We start from the raw sequence: 21797 nt of genomic DNA, 5'->3' as shown, positions 1-21797 counted from the left end.
CTCAAATGCTCTATTTCTCATAAGTAACATACCATTATTTCTAAATCAAACTTGAGTATTTACACATTTTTGTGAGCTTTAATAATACATTTGTAGCAGCTTTACAGTACTTTATAAAAATGAAGACTCCAATAAATGATTTACTCAAGATCACAAAGGAAATAAATATCAGAGAGAGGACTCAAAACTAATTCATCAGACCATACAGTGCTCCTTCCACTATATCAAAAATCTCTTTAATGGGAGAAGAGTTGAAAGTTCCAGATTAAAGTAATACAACCTAGTTCCCACTGTGGCACAACAGAAATGAATCCAACTAGTATCCAAGAGGACACAGGTTTGATCCCTGGCCTTGTTCAGTGGGTTAAAGGATCCGGCATTGCTGTGAGCTAAGCAATACAACCTATTCACATATAAAACTGTCCTATAGTGAACATTTTGTTAGTAATTTTTAAAATATCACATGTACTCATAACTGTATTACTTTTATTTCTATTACTTTTTTTTTTTTTGTCTTTTTGGGGCACACCTTTGGCATGCGGAAGTTCCCAGGCTAGGGGTCAAGCTGGAGCTGAAGCTGCTGGCCTACACCACAGCCACAGCCACAGCAATGCCAGATTCGAGCCATGTCTGCAACCTACACCACAGCTCACAGCAACACAGGGTCCTTAACCCACTGAGCAAAGCTGAGGATTGAACCCATGTCCTCATGGATACTAGTCGAGTTCATCACTCCTGAGCCACATGGGAACTCCCATAACTGTATTATTTTTTATGATGTGGAACATTTCTATAATGACAAACACAAGAAAGGGATGCTTTAATAGAAATGAGTATTGTTAAGAATTTTTTTTTTTTGGCTGTGCCCATGGCATGTAGAAATTCCTGGGCCAGGGATCAAACCCACACCACAGCTGCTACCCAAGCCATAGCAGTGACAATGCCTGATTCTTAACATGCTGAGCCACGAGGGAATTCCAGCAATTTTTACTATTATCTAAAAGCTACCCCAAAGTCTCACTTGAGCAGATTTAATTATCTTTCCTATGAAAAAGTTCCTGGCTTTCTCAACGAAACTGAAAACTATAAACAAGTGATTTCTATTATAATAAAAATAACTTTTCTCCTATGTTTTCTCTGTTATGAGAGAGAGGAACAGATGATTATTCACTCAAGCGACCACCTGCACAGCATAAGAAAATCCATGGCACAATGACTAATAGTGGCACTGTGTTCTTTTTAGCTACTGACATCACACTGGAGTACCTGAGAGTGCTCAAAGTTTCATCATAGTTGATATCTGCTGGGCTCAGGGCAGCAACCATTGCGGTCCGAGAATTACCACCTAAAAAGATGAATGGTGATTATCTCAAATCATACTCATTTTAGAAAGAAGAATTTCATTGAATGTGTCAAATCAGATAGCACAATCTCAGATTCCAAGATTTAATCAATAGATATTTTTTAATGATCCCATGCCAGGTACTGTTATACCTAAATCTCAGTGTCTGGATGTACTGTGTCCAGTTTCCCTCTTCCCGCTCCTGGAATCTCAAGCACTCCACCAAAGACACCCCTAGTGACGTGAAAATCAATGGTGACACATGACAGTCCAACAGGTCATTCTCAGCCACTTCCTTCTATCAGTAATGTGTGACACAACTAATCACTCTCTCCTCCTCATCAAGAAGGAAGGAAAGGGGAGTTCCCGTCGTGGCGCAGTGGTTAACGAATCCGACTAGGAACCATGAGGTTGTGGGTTCGGTCCCTGCCCTTGCTCAGTGGGTTAGAGATCCGGCGTTGCCGTGAGCTGTGGTGTAGGTTGCAGATGCGGCTCGGATCCCGCGTTGCTGTGGCTCTGGCGTGGGCTGGTGGCTACAGCTCCGATTCGACCCCTAGCCTGGGAACCTCCATATGCCGCGGGAGCGGCCCAAGAAATAGCAACAACAACAACAACAACAAAAGACAAAAAGACAAAAAAAAAAAAAAAAAAAAGAAGGAAGGAAAGGGACTTAATGAAGAGTGAATAAAGGGCCCTGACCTGAAGGTCCGAAAACATCAGCAAAAAGGAGCATGGGTTGGTAACATTTAATTATGTGCACCTCAAAGAAACATTTCTTTTCAAAAAGGAAGATGGAGTAACAGTTTGAAGCTGGTGTGTGGTCAGATAAACAACCACCCTACAGTTCATGTCCTGAACTCAACGAGATATGGGAGCAAACTGATTTAAAGGTGAGGAAGTCTAGGGAGGTAGCCCAGACAGAATGGGAAGACCCTGAGCTCACCTCTTCACACAGGAACACTAAAATTACAGTTATTACAGAACTATTGATTAAGAAAAACTGGAGTACTAGCAGAAAAGATCTTCTACAACTACATCCATAAAGAATCACAATGAGATAGGTAGGAGTGGTGGAGAGGCTGCACAGTCACGACCAACATCCCTGGGTGGGCAACCCACAAAGGAGAATAATTACAATTGCAGAAGTTCTCATGAAAGAGCTAAGGGTCTGAGCCCCACATCAGGCTCCTGCACTAGGACAAGCTCCCAGAAAAATTGGCTTTGAAGCCCAGTGGGGCTTAACTTTGGGACAGTCAGAGGGCTGTGGACGATAGAGATTCCACTCTTTGAGGGTGCACATAAAACCTCACATACTCTGAGATCCACGGCAGAAGCAGTAATCTGAAATAAGCCTGGGTCAGACACACATGCTCATCTTGTAAAGTCTCCTGGAGAGGCAGAACACCCTGGGGACACAAACACTGGCAGCAGCCACTTGGGGGAGCTTGTTCTTGGGGGACACTGGTGCAGGCAAGTTCCATTCTGGGGTCCTCCCTCTAGCTTATTAGTGCTGGAATAGGCTCTGCCCACCAGTGGATCTGCTGCCTTAAGAACCCCAGAACAGAGTAAGTATTTATAAGTTTTTCACAAGAGTTAGAAAATATAAAGAACCAAAAAGAGATAAAGAGTACAATAACTGAAATGAAAAATACACTAGAAGGAATCAAGAGTATATTGGATAATACTGAGGAATAAGACCATCGAGCTAAAAGATGGAGTAGTGGAAATTACTAAAGCTGAAAAGAAAAAAGAATAAAAAGAAATGAGGACAGTTTAAGAGACCTCTGGTACAACATCAAGTGTACTAATATGAGAATTCTAGGGGATGCACAAGGAGAAGAGGGAGAGAACGTATTTGAAGATATAATAGATGGAAACTTCCCGAACCTGGGAAAGGAAACAGAAATGGAGGCATCAGAGAGAGTCTAAAACAGGATCAACCCAAAGAAGACAACACCAAGACACACCGTAATTAAAATGGCAAAAATAGGAGTTCCCTTTGTGGCTCAATGGTTAACAAACCCAACCAGGATCCATAAGAATGCGGGTTCGATCCTTGGCCTCGATCAGTAGGCTAAGGATCCAGCATTGCAATGAGCTGTGATGTAGGTCACAGCTGTGGCTCGGATCTGATGTTGCTGGGGCTGTAGCATAGGTGGGCAGCTGTAGCTCCAATTCAACCCCTAGCCTGGGAACCTCCAAACGCCATGGGTGCCGCACTAAAAACCAAATAAATAAAAATAAAAAATAAATAAAATGGCAAAGATACTTTAAATAAAGAATGTTTGGATTTCCCATTGTGGCTCAGTAGTAATGAACCCAACTAGTATCCATGAGGATGTGGGTTCGATCCCTGGCCTCACTCAGTGGGTTAAGGATCTAACATTGCCATGAGCTGTGGTGCAAGCTGCTGATGCGACTTGGATCTGGCATTGCTGTGGCTGTGGCCAGGCTGGCAGCTGCACCTCTGATTCAGCCCCTAGCCTGGGAACTTCCATATGCTGCAACTGCAGCACTTTAAGGAAAAAAAAAAAAGAAAAAAGAAAGAATATTAAAAGCAGCAACGGAACAGCAAAGCAACAAGTTACTACAAGGGAACTCCCAGAAGGCTATCAGATAGCTGACATTTCAGCAGAAACTCTCCAGAAAGAAGTGGCACGATATATTTTAAATGATGAAAGGAAGAGGCCTATAGCCAAGAATACTCTACCTGGCAAGGCTTTCATTCAGATTTGATGGAGATTTACAGATAAGCAAAGGCTAAAAGAGTTCAGCATCACTAAACCAGCTTTAAAATAAATGTTAATGGGACTTTAACTAAAAAAGAAAAGGCCACAACTAAAAACATGAAAACTACAAAAGGAAAAATCTCATTGGTAAAGTCTATATATATACAGTAAAGGTAGTAAATCAACCATGTATAAAGTAGGAAGATTAACAGACAAAAGTAGAAATATCACCTATATTCTCAATAAATAGTTGAGATAACACAAAACAAAAAATGTAAAATATGACATCAAAAATATTAAACATGAATGGGGAGAATAAAAAAGTTAGGTTGTTAAAAATGCATTTGAATTTAAGAGATTAGTAACTTAAAATAATCCATATAGGGAGTTCCCTGGTGGCCTAGTGGCTAGGATTGGTGCTTTCACTGCTGCAGCCCAGATTTAATCCCTGGTCTGGGAACTGAGATCTCACATCAAGCTGTTGCACACTGCAGGGAATATAAACCCATAGATATAAATTGTTACATACAGTGTGGGAAATACAGTCAATAATGACATAATATCTTTGTATGGTAATATACTGTGATTAGACTTATCATGGTGATCAGTTTGAAATGTACAGAAATACCAAGTCACCATGTTGTTTAAGAGGAACTAACACAGTATTGTAGGTCAACTATACTTCATAAACAAAGAAATTCATAGCAAAATAGATCAGATTTGTGGTTATCAGAGATGGGGGGGTGGGGCAGAGGGGAGATTAGATAAAGGTGGTCCAAAGGTACAAACGTCCAGTTATAAGTACTAGGCATGTAATACACAACAGAATATAATTATTTAGCACTGCAGTATGTTATCTATGAAAGTTGTTAAGAGAAAAAATCCCAAGAGTTCTCGTCATAAGAAAAAAATGTTTTCCTTCTCTTTAATTTTTTTTATCTATATGAGAGGATGACTATTTACTAAACTTGTGATAATAATGTCATGGTGTATGTAAGTCAAATCATTATGCTATACACCTTAAATTTACACAGTGCTGCATGTCAACTATATCTCAACAAAGCTGGTAGAAAAAAACAAAAATAAAATAAAGGTGAGCAAAGCCAAACAGCTTAAATAAAGAATAAAAATGAAAAAAGGGAAAGAGCACTCAAGTTAGTAACATGGACATCTAGAGATTATTCCTCTCGAAAATAGACATACAGGACAATTAACCACAGAAGATAATCAGTACACAGCTTTAAAATGATGATTACACCCGAGTGATGAACTTACCTAGATTTTCTCGAAGGAGCCAAGTAAGTACAGAATCTCTGTAGGGAATAAAATCAGTTTTCTTCTTCTTCTTACTCTGTTAAACAGAAAGAAATGGTCTGAGCCTCCCTTATTGTTGTTAGAGAAGAATAATTCACATGAAAGGCAAGCCACTCTAAAATCCCCAAGTAAATTAAATTACAGTAAGACCTCATCACTGTTGAAATTTAACACTCAGCAGCTTCAGTTCTTCACAATACCTACGATGTTTACTTTTATATTTTATTTACTTTTATATTTTATTTTGTTTACTTTTACTTTTTTATACTGTTTACTCTTTACTTTTATACTTTATTTCAAAAAATTTACAACATATACAGCAGTTTAGAGAGTAGTATAACAAGCTACCACGAATCCATCATGCAGCTCCACCTGTATCAATATTGTACAATGTCTCAATGATCCCTCAAACACTTTACTACACTTTTTCCCTGAACCCTTTTGGAGGAAACTACAAACTCCATCCCCTTTTATCCCTGAACACTTCAGCAGATAGGGACATTATCTTACACAGTCACAGTTCAATAATCAAACCCAGAAAATTTAACACAATACTATTATCCAATATTCTGTCTTTTATAGCTTATGTGGGGCAAATCCAACATTTCACCTATAAACACTTCAGGAACATATCTCTAACAGAGAAGGACACTATTGTGTTTTGTTTTTTAAAAAAAACCTAACTATAAGATCATTCTCAGACTTAAAACTTAACAATCATTCCTGGAGTTCCGGTCGAGGTGCAGTGGAAGCGAATCTAACTAGGAACCATGAGGTTAGAGGTTCAATCCCTGGCCTTGCTCAGTGGGTTGGGCCACAGCTCTGATTAGACCCCTAGCCTGGGAACCTCCATATGCCACAGATGCGGCCCTAAAAACAAACAAACAAACAATTCCTTAATATCATCTAATACCCAATCCTCAAACAATAATTTTTACTTTTACAGAAGGGCAAAGTAAATCCTGTGCACTCCAGACTGGATATGTAGGAGTAATTTATTGAGTTGATGAATTTACTTGGCCAACCGCCAAGTCATCAAGTGGCTTACTGCATATCTAGTAACTCTTTAATAGTAATACACATTTAGTTTCTTTAAAAGGAAATTATGTCCAAAATGAATCCAATCATTAGAATTAGGACTCAAAGTGAAAAGGTCTAAGAAAGTGATATAATCTGCTAATCGGGAATTTCATAAAGACTGCAAGGTAAATTTTCTATATTTATCAAGAGTTTATTCCTACTACTCCCTCTGTGGCCCTTTCATTATCACAGGATAAAGCAAAAAGCACCAAAGCAAAACCAGTACTGAAATGGAGAAAATTATATCCTCTGAAAGTGAGAAACAATACAAAGACTTAATGTAAATAGCTACTCCAATATCTGCTGACTACTGTGTCATGATAATTTAAGAAGCTACTAAGGGCAAAGCCAGGGTTCAGTGATAAACATCTTCTCAGTAATAGGCAGTTTTGTAATCCATTTTTGATAATATCTATGATTAAGTTAAACGAAGGATGATTTACTTCTTGCTAAAGCATAGGTATTCAGAAAAGAGTACTAAGGAGCTGACCTCTGGTTTGTTAAAGAGGAAAGGAAATAGGCTAATTGGCACTTGAATTCCATCCCATCAAAAATGTTCCCTACATCTCATCCCACTCCACCCACAGACCACGTTCCACCAATTAGAAAGTCATTTCCCACAACAGGTTCTATTTTTAATTACATAGACTTCTAGCCACAATTAACCCTCTCATCATTCACAGCTGAGTGGGACTTTCATGCCACCATAAAATTCCTGAGGCCAGAAACCGCAGCTTATCCTTTTCCAGTTCCCCGATGTACCTAAACACGCAGCTGTGTCTATGATTAGCACTCAAAACACTGCAAGGTTTAAAGTGTGCCAGTTAGAGTGACCTCCAACAGTACTGTAAAAATAAGCAGTGTCAATTTATAAAATTTGCTATTTTCAGTTCTGTCAATTAGGCTCAATTAAGGAGTAACTAAATGAAGAAGCATAAACAGAACTTCAATCTCTTTCATTTGAAAATACTCCAAAATTTTAGCCATTTCTTCTATATTTGCTTTCATACGAATAATCTCAACTGTCCTCATATTCACATTTTTTTAAAATATGTGTTTCAATAGTTACCTAAGAAGCTTTACTTAGATTATTAACCTCTCTAAAAAGAAACATTATTAATAGATAGTAATAATCCTATTTCTACAAGTGGAAATAACAATACATCTTAAGTCATCAAAAATTCATGCTTATTACATAAAAACTAAAATTTATTTCTGATCTGTTATAGTTTATGACACAAAGTTTTAAACAGGGTTTTATAAGAATGATTATTAAAAAAATCATTTGTGGGAGTTCCCGTCGTGGTGCAGTGGTTAACAAATCTGACTACGAACCATGAGGTTGCGGGTTCGGTCCCTGCCCTTGCTCAGTGGGTTAAGGGTCTGGTGTTGCCGTGAGCTGTGGGGTAGGTCGCAGATGCAGCTTGGATCCCATGTTGCTGTGGCTCTGGTGTAGGCCGGTGGCTACAGCTCCGACTGGACCCCTAGCCTGGGAATCTCCATATGCGGCAGCAGCGACCCAAGAAATTGCAAAAAGACAAAAAATAATAATAATAATAATAATCATTTGCAGCAGTTCCCACTGTGGTGCAAGGGGATCGGCAGCATCTCTGCAGCACTAGGAAACGAAGTCGATCCCTGGCCCAGCACAGTGGGTTAAGGATCCAACGTTGCTGCAAGCTGTGGAGTAGGTCACAACTGCGGCTTAGATCTAGTCCCTGGCCCAGGAACTCTATATGCTGAGGGGCGGACAAAAAAAAAGAAATCATTTGCAAAATTTTGTTGCACAGAGTAATGTGGGAAATACATAAATACTTTGTATACTTTTCTTATGGTTGATATGGATATTAATAGATGAGCAGATGGACAGGGTAAATTAGAATTATCACTAAATTTTAAATCTTCATAGTTCTTGGATCAAGATTAGATATTTGAAGAATGTCCATACTTATAAAATGTCAAATAGAAGAGATGTTTTAATCTAAGGTGGCTTCTTCCAGTGAACAGAACAACAATAACAAAAAGAGCACTATGTTTTATTAATGTTTCTGTAGAAGTACAGAACATCCATATTTTTTGTTGTTGTTGTTGTTGTTGCTATTTCTTGGGCCGCTCCCGCAGCATATGGAGGTTCCCAGGCTAGGGGTCGAATCGGAGCTGTAGCCGCCGGCCTATACCAGAGCCACAGCAACGCGGGATCCGAGCCGCGTCTGCAACCTACACCACAGCTCACGGCAACGCCGGATCGCTAACCCACTGAGCAAGGGCAGGGACCGAACCCGCAACCTCATGGTTCCTAGTCGGATTCGTTAACCACTGCGCCACAACGGGAACTCCCAACATCCATTTTTTTATTCTATGATTCGTTTTGCTTTACATTACTTTTTATTTTATTTATTTATTTTATTTTTTGGGCTGCACTTGTGGCATATGGAAGTTCCCAGGCTAGGGGTTCAATTGGAGCTACAGCTGCTGGCCTATAGCACAGCCACAGCAACACCGGATCCTAAACCCACTGAGTGAGGCCAGAGATCAAACCTGTGTCCTCATGGATACTAGTCAGGTTTGTCAACTGCTGAGCCACGACAGGAACTTCTATTTTATTTAACAAATTCATATATTTAAAAACATTTCATGAGTTCTCGTCGTGGTGCAGCAGAAATGAATCCGACTAGGAACCATGAGGTTGCAGGTTTGATCCCTGGCCTCACTCGGTGGGTTAATGATCCAGTGTTACCGTGAGCTGTGGTGCAGGTTGCTGACACAGCTTGGATCTGGAGTTGCTGTGGCTCTGGTGTAGGCCAGCAGCAACAACTCCGATTAGACCCCTATCCTGGGAAGCTCCATATGCCTCGGGAGTGGCCCTAAAAGGACAAAAAAGACAAAAAAAAAAAAAGAAAAAAAGAAAAAAAAAAATTCCGGAGTTCCCATTGTGGGGCAGTGGAAATGACTCCAACTAGTATCCATTAGGACCTGGGATCAATCCCTGGCCTTGCTCAGTGGGTTAGATACGGCGTTGCCGTGAGCTGCAGTGTAGGTCACAGACAAGGCTCGGATCCTACATTGCTGTGGCTGTGGTGTAGGCCAGAAGTTACAGCTCCAATCGGACCCCTAACCTGGGAACTTCCATATGCTGCGGGTGTGGCCCTAAAAAAAATTTTTTTCAATGCAGATACTACCTCTATCGCCAATGTTACTCTTGTGATTCAGAACAATCTATTAAGTGCTCTATTATTTATACAAAAGAGCAGTAATACTTTTTTTTGCTTTTTAGGGCCACACCCGTGGCATATGGAAGTTCCTAGGCAAGGGGTCAAATCAGAGCTGCAGCTGTCAGCCTAAGCCACAGCCACAGCAATACAGGATCCAAACTGTGTCTGCAACCTATACCACAACTCATGGCAACACCAGATCCTTAACCCAATGAGCAAGGCCAGGGATCGAACCCACATCGTCATGGATATCAGTCAGGTTCTTAACCTCCTATGCACAATGGGAACACCATACATTCTGGAATCTCTCTTTAGAAGTATAAAAGAAAAATCTATTGTCTCTGGATTAATAAGGAAGCAAATAATGTTTTCTAGATGCAGCTTAACTTAATTTCAGAGCCTGTACTTTATGTATAACCAAAGAGTAGAAAAAAATTTTCGATGATTTAAATAATCCATGACTTTTCATGGGGGGAAACAAGATAATACAAGAGGTTTAAGAAAAATATACCAATAATTTGAAGAAACCAGCTATGTTTTAGAATGGTACCCTTAAGAAATATCTTTTAGGAATTCCAGTCATGGCGCAGCAAAAACGAATCCGACTATGAACCATGAGCTTGTGGGTTCAATCCCTGGCCTCACTCAGTGGGTTAAGGATCCAGTGTTGCCGTGAGCTGTGGTGTAGGTCACAGACATGGCTTGGATCTGATAACTGCTGTGGCTGTAGTGTGGGTGGGCAGCTGTAGCCCCAATTTAACCCCTAGCCTGGGAACCTCCAAATGCTGTGGGTGTAGCCCTGAAAAAAAAAAAAAAGAAAAGAAGTATCTTTTACTGCTCTTCAAGAGGTTCACAGGAGACTTCTTCAAGCAGCAATCCTACAGATCACTAGGAGAAGCAGCATATGATAACACAATGTGCAAGCTTCCTCAAGTTTGTTTCTTGCTCCCTTATTCATTCTCCAAAGCACACACCATGTTCCTTAAATCACTCTGGTGTGCAGTCTCACGATTCATAGGTCACCCTAAAAAGCAATTCTAAATTCCAGAGCTAGAAAACAAATAGCAGGAAGTTTTTGGAAGGTTCCATTCCTACTTATGCCTCCATACATCCAGCTGAGGATTTAAAATCATTACAATTGATTCTATAGCTACTTCATTTCTGCCAAACTTCACCATACCTTGCTGGTGCAGTTATCCTACAGATGTGAAAGCATTTAAGAGAATGAAAACACAGGATAAGCCTCCAAATAGAAAATATTTTGTTTAAATTTTAAGTCATAAATTAAATATGACTTCTTAGAGACAAGCAAGAAAACATTCAATTCTTTGTAGGGATTCAAAGCAGGAATAAATTAAATTAGAACAGACAACAGTAGTCCCTTAGCTTCTAACCTAAGTAATGAAGCCCCTTATATAAAAATGGTTTCAGCTTTAGTGTCCCATTGCTAAGGTATAAAAAAAAATAAAACTATTTAAAAAATATATTATTGACCCACAAAATCAACTGCATTCACCAAGGCAAACTGTACAAAATATTCTAAAAGGTACAGTATCCTATGTAGAAAAAAAATCACATAAAAAAGAATATGCAATAAATATCCTTGGTTTTTATGAGAGATACAAAATAAGGCTCAAATGGTCAAAACTTCAGGTTTCTGCAAAGACCTAGTTCTAATTCTAGCTTTTACAGGCCTACATTTACTTTTATTTTCCTTAATCACTTTTACTTTCAGTACAAAGTGTGATATACCTAGTATCTTATCTGGAAACCTCTAAAAGGGCACAAGCAAGATTATATAAAAGGACCAGAAAAGGAGAGCCTTCATTAAACAATCATAAAATATCATCTAGTACATTTTCTGAACTGACAAATTTTTCCCTTACACTGAAGAATAATACTTACCACCTCTGCCAGGGCTGAAATGACTTTACCCAGAGTCGTAAGGGACTTATTAATATTTGCTCCTTCCTGAAATCAATACCAAACATAAAAGGATTACGACAAAGAATTTCTACTATTATCACATCACATATACTACATAAAATACAATTAGCCATATGCTAGCATTATTTGTTTTTTTATAATCACAAACACTAAAAACCTCCTTTAATTCTATTTATGTATTTCTTTTTTTTGCTTTTTAGGGCCACACCCATGGCATACGGAGGTTCCCAGGCTAGGGGTCCAAATGGAGCTACAGCCTCTGGCCTACACAACAGCAACATCAGATCCGAGCTGCATCTGTGACCCATACCACAGCTCATGGCAATGCCAGATCCTTAACTCACTAATCAAGGCCCCAGATCAAACCTGTGTACTCATGGATGCTAGTCAGATTCATTTCCGCTGAGCCACGATGGGAACTCCGTAACTCTCAATCTTTCCTTCTCTCCACTTCTTGACATACCAGGACCACCTGCCTAACTCACAGTCCTAAAGTATCATCAAGATGTCTGTCCTCCAAAAACTTACAGATGCAGCCTTTCCCCCACAACTCACTGACATGAAGTTTCTCCTCCAGTTAAGCATGTCTCTAGAGAAGTCCAAGTTCTTTCCCACATCTGGATCTTGTGTATCCTTTTCCCATTACTGTCCCTGAACTTATATCTAACCAAATTCTGACTGTTTCTCAAAATACAATTCTATTTTCACCTTGAGCAGAAGTCCTCCTTAACTATTATCACATATCTTTTCATTGAAGTTACAGATCAGAAGTTAGCACAACTTTTTGGTGAAAGGTTTTGTGGGTCATGTGGTCCCTGCTATAACTTCTTAACTCTATCACTATAGCATGAACATGGCCACAGACAATGCACAAACAGAGGCAGCTGTGTCCCAGTAAGTTGTATTTACAAAAATGGGCAGTGGATCGGATTTGGCCAATAGGCCATAGTCTGCTGACCTGTGTTATAGAACATTTACTGACTAGGCTATTTATTTGGTAAAATAAATACCTTTAATCGAGTCCCTTTGGCGCCAGTTGAATCAGCCCGTTCACTTCCAGCAAGATCCACCAAGCTGATTTTACTGACCTGGTAAAGAGCAGTAACATTGGGGAAATTAACAAATAAGCAAGGTAAAAGTAGAAAATACTTAGAGGCAAGAAATTCAAAGATTAAGGCATTGAGAACACTAAAAATATTAATTAAGCCCCTTGTATGTGGCTTAAGAAGACAGACTGTAGTCAATTTAAAGAGCAAGCAAAAAAAGTTTACAGCAATTATCTTGCTTTAAAAGAAGTTATTTTAGGAATTCCTGTCATGGCTCAGTGGTTAGTGAATCCGACTAAGAACCATGAGGTTGAGGGTTCTATCCCTGACCTTGCTCAGTGGGTTAAAGATCCAACGATGCCATGAGCTGTGGTATAGGTTGTAGATGGGGCTCGGATCTGGCGTTGTTACGGCTCTGGCGTAGGCCAGCAGCTACAGCTGCTATTAGACTCTCTGACTGGGAACCTCCATATGCCTCGGGAGCGGCCCTAAAAAAGGCAAAAAAAACAAAAAAACAAAACCAAAAACAAAAAACCAAGTTATTTTAGGAGCTCCCTTGTGGTATAGTGGGTTAAGGATCTAGGATTGTCACTGCAGCAGCCTGGGTTGCTGCTTTGGCACAGGTCTGACCCCTGGCCTGAGAACTTGCACATGCCACAAGTGTGGCAAAAAAAATAAATATAATTAATAAAATAGATAATTAATTTAAAGATAAACATATTTTAAAATGTCATAAAAAGACATAAAACTCATTAACCTATTAAATGACATGTTAAAAATGAAGCTTCTAGTTCTTTTGTGGCTCAGTGGTTTAAGAACTCAACTAGTATCCATGAGGATGTAGGTTTGATCCCTGGCCTCACTTAGTGGGTTAAGGATCAGGTGTCACAGTGAGCTGTGGTATAGTTCACAGACAGCTTGGATCCCCACTGCTATGACTGTGGTGCAGGCCAGCAGCTACAGATCTGATTTGACCCCTAGTGTAGGAACTTCCATGTGCCACAGATGTGGCCTTATAAAGAAAGAAAAAAAATGAAGCTTCTAGCAACTAGAACTCTCATACACTACTAATCCTTAAGAAGCTAAACCTACACCTACTTTAAGACTAAACCATCCTACTCCTAGGTATTTACCAGCAAAACCAAACACAAGTATCCACACAAAGACCTGTACACAAATGTTCATGGCATCTTCATTTGTGACGATCAGAAACTGGGAACAATTTAAATGCGTATCAACAGATGAATTAATGTGTGAACTGTGACATATCTACACAATGAATACTAATCAGCAATAAAAATGAATGAACTAATGATACACACAACATAGATGAATCTCAAAATCATTATGCTAAGTGAAAGAAGCCAGGCAGAAAATAGTATACACTACACGATTCTATTTAAACAAAATCCTGGAAAGTCTAAACTGATCTATAGTGACAGAAAGCAAACCGGGGACTGCCTGAGGGTACAGGAGAGTACAAAAGGGCATAAAGCAACTTTGGGAGTAATGGAAATTCACATTATCCGAATCGTGGTATTGGTTTTACAAGTACACAGCAGTCCTCCCTTAGCCACAGTTTCACTTTCCACAGCTTCTGCTACCTACGGTCAACCACAGTCAGAAAACAATAGAGAGAAAATTCAAGAAATAATTCGTAAGTTTAAAGTGCGTCATTCTAGTAGCATGATGAAATCTCACCCCGCCCGGTCCCGTCATGCCCAGAACGTGATCATCCCTGTGTCCAGCCTATCCCATGCATTAGTCACTTGGTAGCCATCTCAGTTACCAGGTAAACTGCTGTGGTATCACATTATTTTACTTAATAATGGCCCCAAAGTACTAGAACAGTAATGCTGGTAATTCAGATATGCCAGAGACACCTTAGATAAATTATTTCCTTTAAGTGAAAAGATGAAAGCTTTTGACTTAAGGGAAGAAAAAAAATCGTATTCTAAGGTTGCTAATGTCTACGGTAACAACGAATTTTCTACTCATGAAATTGTGAAGGGAGAAGAAATACATGCTAGTTTTTCTCTTGCACTTCAGGTGGCAAAAATTATGGTCACCATGCGTGATAACTGCTTATTTTTAGTTAAGATGGAAAAGGCGGGAGTTCCCTTCATAGCTCAGTGGTTAATGAACCTGACTAGGATCCATGAGGATGCAGGTTTGATCCCTGGCCTCGCTCAGTGAGTTAAGGATCTGACGTTGCCGTGAGCTATGGGGTAGGATGCAGATGCAGCTCAGATCCTGTGTTGCTGTGGCTGTGGCGTAGGCCAGGGGCTACAGCTCCAATTTGACACCTAGCCTGGGAACATCCAGACACCATGAGTGCAGCCCTAAAGATCTTTGTAATAGCCAACACAATAAATCTAACTTCAGATTTAGAAATCTAGCTGCTGCTACTCAGGAATACAGACAGAATAGAAATCAATATAAACTTATTATTAATAGTAGTAACATAAATTTATTCTATGTCAGGCACTAATATATCTACTTAACTTATATTAATACTTGTTCCTCTTTACCAGTTATATGAGGTTAGAGAAACTGAGGCACACAAGTTTAAGTAACTTGCCCAATATTAGTTGAAAAATGGCAGAGCCAAGATCTAAGGCAAGCGGTTCAATTTCAAAGTCTACTACACACACACACACACACTTTTTTTTTTTTTTTTTGGTTTTTAGGACTGCACTCAAGGCATATGGAGGTTCCCAGGCTAGGGATCTAATTGGAGCTACAGCTGTTGGCCTATGCCACAGCCACAGCAACACAGGATCTGAGCCTCGTCTGTGACCTATACCACAGCTCATGGCAACGCCGGATCCTCAACCCACTGAGCGAGGCCAGGGACTGAACCCTCAACCTCATGATTCCTAGTTGGATTCGTTCCCACTGCACCACAAGGGGAACTCCAAAGTCTAATATATTTAGCCAACCACTGTAGAAAAGGAAAAATTAACAAACCCAGGTATTTGAAGAACATCAGAAATGCTGTGCAGTTTTTTTCCCCCAAGAATAAAACATCTTGTCCACTTGCTTGCTCAGTTTAATTCCACATTAACATTATCAGAGCTCAAAAAAGTAAAACATACATAGCAGAGAAGTTAATGAAATAATTAAGAGGTTCCAGTCAAGAAGAAAAGGATTTTCTCTGTGCTTAACTCTCTTGCACAGAGTATTTGAGACTCAAAAAAGTCTTGTATTGCTTTTTCTTAACCCTACTTTCTTTTCTTCTTTTTAGGTTCGCCCATGGCATGTGGAACTTTTGGGGCCAGGGATGGAACTCATGCTATAGCTAGAACCAGAGCCACAGCAATGACAACAATGGATCCTTTACTCACTAGCTACCAGGGAACTCCTTAACCCTATTTTCTGTCTTGCAATTTCACTTAAGAACCCAGATTCAAAACTGGTTTAGAGTGGAATAAAAACAAGCAGAGGAGTTCCCATCATGGCACAGCAGAGACAACCCGACTAGGAACCATGAAGTTGTGGGTTCGATCCCTGGCCTTGCTCAGTGGGTTAAGGATCAGGCGTTGCAGTGAGCTGTGGTATAGGTCGCAGGTGCAGCACGGATCTGGTGTGGCTGTGGCTGTGGCTGTGGTGTAGGCCGGCAGCTGCAGTTCCAATTAGACCCCTATCCTGGGAGCCTCCATATGCCTCAGGTTCGGCCCTAAAAAGCAAAAACAAACAAACAAAAAAACCCAAAAAACAACAAGCAGAAAGTATAAAATACTTTCCATAAAGTAAAAGGGCAACATTCTTCCCTTCCACAAAATGCAAAAGGTAGCAAAAGAGACTTTTGAAGATCCTCGTTCCACACAACTCCAGCCCAGACACTGAAATTTTCCTACCTTCTCAGTGGAAAGGTTGGTCTCATTATCAAGTTTCTTCTGGGTAAAAACAATGGTAAACACAGCATGGGAACGGCTGCTTGTTTCATTCATGTTGGTGGCTGCCACTGTCCTAAAAAAAACAAAGGTGACCATGTGACAATGGAGTTCTTAGATGAACATTAAAAGGACAGTAGCCTCCAAATCATAAGCATAACAATCATAAGCGACAGCTTTAAACTTATTCAGATGAAAAGATTGTCACTTTCACAAAAATGCTCTCAATATACCTTATTTGTTTTACCCTCCAACTCCAAAGGCACCCCATCAGAATCATTTTTCCTACTCCAGCTATACCTTTAGTAATCACTGAGGCATTTAATTTTTATTTTTCATTAGGTGTTCATTTATTCCAGAATCAGTTACTACCACAGGCATGGGATAACCAACATTTCAGCACAACTTGATCAAAACCTAGTAGTAAAACTTAACCAAACTTCTAAAATGTTTCAGCAATTCAATGTTTGGATGAGAAGAATACCAAATATGCTAAAGCCCCTGCTTCTCCAGCATAGCCAAAGGGTCAGGACTCCACAGTTAACTTTCATAGCTATAAATGTGGTCTCAAATCCTTAAGCAGGAGCAAAGGGCCTCAAAATGTACCAAAGATTTCAGCCATTCCTCTGTTTCCCACCATACCTGGCTTTGTTCCCAGCATCCATGAGGTCAGCAATGTCTGTGTAGGAAGTGACTGCCAACTTTGACAGATCCTCCACATATGGGCCAAGAAGTGGATGTTCACGCACACGCAAGTTGCCCTTGTTTTTGGGATTTAGCAAGTCTCGTACTCTTTCACAGTAAATTTCCATGTAGCTCACCTAGGAACATATTTTTAAAGTAATTTAGGACTTAGAAAAAGAAATCTTAAACATTAAAAAGATTTTGAAATCTTTTCATCTTTTAATTTTTTTTATTAAAAGCTCTACAATTAGGAGTTCTTGTTGTGGTTCAGCAGGTTAAGAATCCGAAATAGTGTCTGTGAGGATGCAGGATTGATCCCTGGCCTTGCTTGGTGGGTTAAGGATCCAGTGTTGCCACCAGCTCCAGCCTGGTTTGCAGATGCGGCTCGAATCTGGTGTTAACTGTGGCTGTGGTACAGACCCGCAGCTACAGCTCCAATTTGACGACTGGCCTGCGAAATTCCATAGGCCATAGGTGCAGCCTTAAAAAGAAAAAAAAAAAGGCAAGTAGAGATCAGCAACCTTTACAAGGTGAAAGGCGGTAGTTTCAGACCCTTCCATTCTATTACCAGTAGCACAGATACCCTGGGTAGGTCAGAACCAGCCTTCTGACTTTCTCAAGAAGGACAAGGGGACAAACAGGCTCTCTCAGCATACCATAGTTGCTACTTAGGCAGAAAGATATTTTTAGTAGCCACTTATCGGTTATTAGTTGTTTGTTTTGTTTTGTTTTTTTTTAATGAATGCTGTTGTCCATAATTAGGGATTGCAAGTAAGATTACTCCAAAAGGGAGTTCCCGTCGTGGCGCAGTGGTTAAAGAATCTGACTAGGAACCATGAGGTTGCAGGTTCGGTCCCTGCCCTTGCTCGGTGGGTTAACGATCTGGCGTTGCCGTGAGCTGTGGTGTAGGCTGCAGACATGGCTCAGATCTCGCGTTGCTGTGGCTCTGGCGTAGGCTGGTGGCTACGGCTCCGATTGGACCCCTAGCCTGGGAACCTCCATATGCCGCGGGAGTGGCCCAGAAAATAGCAAAAAAAAAAAAAGATTACTCCAAAAGCTTGGAAACAAGATTTCTATTAGCTGGCGTTGCCGTTGTGGCTCAGCAGTTAGCGAACCCGATAAGCATCCACAAGGACTCGGGTTTGATCCCTGGCCTCACTCAGTAGGTTAAGGATCTGGTGTTGCCGTGAGCTGTGGTGTAGATCATAGACGTGGCTCAGATCCAGCGTTGCCATGGCTCTGGCATAGGCCAGCAGCTACAGCTCTGATTGGATCCCTAGCCTGTGAACCTCCATTGGCTGTGGGTGTGGACCAAAAAAGACAAAAAAAAAAACCCAAAAAACCCAAAGATTTCTATTAGTGTTAAAAGCAAGCAACAGCATCAATATTCCAAAGCAGGAAAGACAAGAGACCAGCAACTCTCACACTTTGGCCCTGCTGAGACCAAAAATATATCTATCAGGAGGGGAAGGGTTGGGCTGCATGGGAGCTGACTTGGTGGCAGGACCTATCCAAGTCTCATGGGGAAAGGGGAAACCTCAGGCACTTGTCCCATCAGCAGGACCATTCCTATCATGGACATGGAGGTGTTAGGTTGTAATTTCTCCTTCTGAAGCAAATGAACATTTGTCTAATCAACTCCTTTCCAATCCCATGCTCACCAAAAAACCAAAAGGGTTCCAAGAGAGGTCTGCCCACAGGAAGGCCATACCCCAGTCTTGCCGATATTACCCTGGTCAGAGCAATATTTCTTCCTCATGGGAAAGCAACAAACAACATGCAGTTTTCCCAACATCAGTCAAATGTGCTTCACACAAGAGTCTGACTTTGAAGGACTTCTAGGCAACCAAAGCTCTGAAGTGGGAAAAATTCACCAAAGTAAGCCTCACTACAATGCTCCCCTAGGAATAAAACACTTCTCTGTCACCAAGATATTCAAGCATACAATATAACTTCAGCATTTTTCCACTTTAAATTTCTATAGAAACATTTTTGAAGTATCTGAAATAGAACCGTATCTCCATTTCTACTGCCTTTTTTTCCCCCACTCAGTCTTTGATGTGACTATATTTATACTGTATTTTAAAATCAGTTTTTAAAATACTGAGAACCCTCAAAAAGTAAAGTAATTGATCCATTATGAGACTAAAACAAAAGGACAACATTCTTTCTTTTCTTTAAAAAATTTTTTTTCTTTTTATGGCTGTACCTGTGGCATATGGAAATTCCCCAGCCAGGGGTCAAACTGGAGCTGCAGCTGAGGCCTACACCACAGCCATGGCAACACCAGATCTGAGCCCCATCTGCGAGCTATGCCGCAGTTTGTGGCAACACCAGATCCTCAACTCACTGAGCAAGGCCAGGGATCAAACCTGCATCCTCAGAGAGACAGTACTGGGTCCTCAGCCCTCTGAGGCACAATAGGAACTCCCATTCTTTCTTAAAAAGCAGGTCATCCTACATGAGAATCTGAAACGGTACCTTTAATCATTCTCATGTACTTAAAACTTACACATACAATCCTGAATTCCAGGAAGATATTATATCTTCTTGGGAAACTTGCTGTCCCTTTTCACACAGGTATGACACTAGGGGAACCCAAATAACCTGAGTAAAGGTTGATATGCTCTGTTACTTATTCTCTAACAGGCAAATTCATCTGGAGCCATCAGTATTTCAGAACCAATCATCATCAGAGACCTCATCTGTCAAATTCAATTCACTGAGCACCATTATCTTCCAAGCCAATTTCTAGGCACGTGGCATACATCAGTATATAAAGATCCCTGCCCTAGAGAAGCTTATGATTCTAACAAAGGATACCGAAAATAAACAGCAAACATAAAAATAATTAAAGTATTATAAGTAGGTTAGAAATGATAAGTACTATGGGGAGGGGAAGAACAGGGAAAGAGAGGAGTTCCCGTCGTGGCGCAGTGGTTAACGAATCCGACTAGGAACCATGAGGTTGCGGGTTCGGTCCCTGCCCTTGCTCAGTGGGTTAACGATCCGGCGTTGCCGTGAGCTGTGGTGTAGGTTGCAGACGCGGCTCGGATCCCGCGTTGCTGTGGCTCTGGTGTAGGCCGGTGGCTACAGCTCCGATTCAGCCCATAGCCTGGGAACCTCCATATGCCGTGGGAGCGGCCCAAGAAATAGCAACAACAACAACAACAACAAAGAGAGACAAAAAAGACAAAAAAAAAAAAAAAGAACAGGGAAAGAGAGATCAGGAGAGCTGGGGAAACGGTCAAGCTGCAGAATCAGAATTAAACAAAGTGGTCATGGCAGGTCTCATGAGAGGGTATGATTTCAGTAAAAGACTTAGAGGTGAAAACTTAGTCACAAAGATATTTACGGAAAGAAAATGTCGGGCCAAAGGAAAAGTAAAACGTAAAGGCCCTGAGGTAGGAATGTTCCTGGTGTGTTCAAGAAACAGGAAAAAAAAAAAAAAAAAGCCAGTATGACTGGCATGGAATAAATCCCCGAGAGAAGACAGAGGGCCCATAAATGTAGGAACAACAAAGTATCAGCTAGGTTCCACCCTGCACTCCAAATAAACCTGTAAAATCCAATAGGAAAGAAAATGGCATCTTCTTTTATTACTTACAAGTTCAAAAACTTCAATCACATTGTCACTCTCCCTATCCTTTAAATTTATTTAAAATGTGTGATAGGAGTTCCTGTCGTGGCTCAGTGGTTAACGAATCCGACTAGGAACCATGAGGTTGCGGGTTCGGTCCCTGCCCTTGCTCAGTGGCTTAAGGATGTAGGTTGCAGATGTGGCTTGGATCCTGCATTGCTGTGGCTCTGGCAAAGACCTGCAGCTACAGCTCCTATTAGACCCCTAGCCTGGGAACCGCCATAGGCCACAGGTGCAACCCTAGAAAAGATGATTAAAAAAAAAGTGATATTTTAATATGAATGATTAATAAAGATATACTGAGTTTCATCTGCTATACATTTAATATTCAGAGAAGAACAGTTAAGGATTTCCCTGATGGGGAAAAAAAAAATAGTTACAGGATGAAACAGGCTATTTAGAGAATTCATTTTAACAAAATATTTTTTGAGCAGCACATTCTCCTTTTGGTGCATGACAGTCACAAGGCAGAAATCTTTAAAATTTATAGAACCCATTATGACATAAAGAAAAAAAAGCAGCTAAACGGGTCAACTAGCAATCATTTAAGTCCTATAGAAAACCACAAAATATACATTTTTTTAAATCTAGAATTCGCTTAAAAAATCGACTAATTTCTCTAAACAACAGGTTATTATTAACAGAATGCTTAATAATTTGTTACTATGAAACTGAATACCAAAAATGGGGAAATATAAAACAAAAGCTTCATAAAGCATTTGTACAGAAAATAGGAAATGTTTATGAAATGAACACATATAATTCCAGAGAACTCTTCTCAAAAGAGCTAGGGTATATGTACTAGAATAGAGAATAACTTTCCAAGATTAGAAACAACCAGAAAGGGGAGAAGAGATTTAACTATGTAATATTTTAAAAACCTATGCCTGTCAAAAATCATTATTAA

At 40.3% G+C, this 21797-nt stretch overlaps 1 protein-coding gene across 13 annotated transcripts in view; it reads right to left on the bottom strand.

The window, feature by feature from the left end:
* Positions 1–21797, bottom strand: part of KIF1B (kinesin family member 1B) — a 168322-nt gene that overhangs the window by 100509 nt on the left and 46016 nt on the right. For 7 of the 13 annotated variants that reach the window (XM_021095325.1, XM_021095324.1, XM_021095318.1 and 4 more), the window contains exons 6-11: positions 17209–17387; positions 16531–16642; positions 12635–12712; positions 11583–11648; positions 5347–5422; positions 1267–1345 (exon numbers count right to left, since the gene is read on the bottom strand). In XM_021095325.1, the coding sequence (XP_020950984.1) occupies positions 1267–1345; positions 5347–5422; positions 11583–11648; positions 12635–12712; positions 16531–16642; positions 17209–17387 (590 nt within the window). Of the gene's footprint in view, positions 1–1266; positions 1346–5346; positions 5423–10857; positions 10876–11582; positions 11649–12634; positions 12713–16530; positions 16643–17208; positions 17388–21797 lie in introns of all 13 variants that reach the window. The other 6 variants (XM_021095323.1, XM_021095321.1, XM_021095317.1 and 3 more) reach the window with 1 other exon arrangement.

This window comes from Sus scrofa, chromosome 6 (genome assembly GCF_000003025.6).
Source record: "Sus scrofa isolate TJ Tabasco breed Duroc chromosome 6, Sscrofa11.1, whole genome shotgun sequence".
NCBI classification, from domain to species: Eukaryota; Metazoa; Chordata; class Mammalia; order Artiodactyla; family Suidae; genus Sus; species Sus scrofa.
Note: the sequence above shows the minus strand (reverse complement) of the source record. Positions and strands in the feature narration are given on the sequence as shown.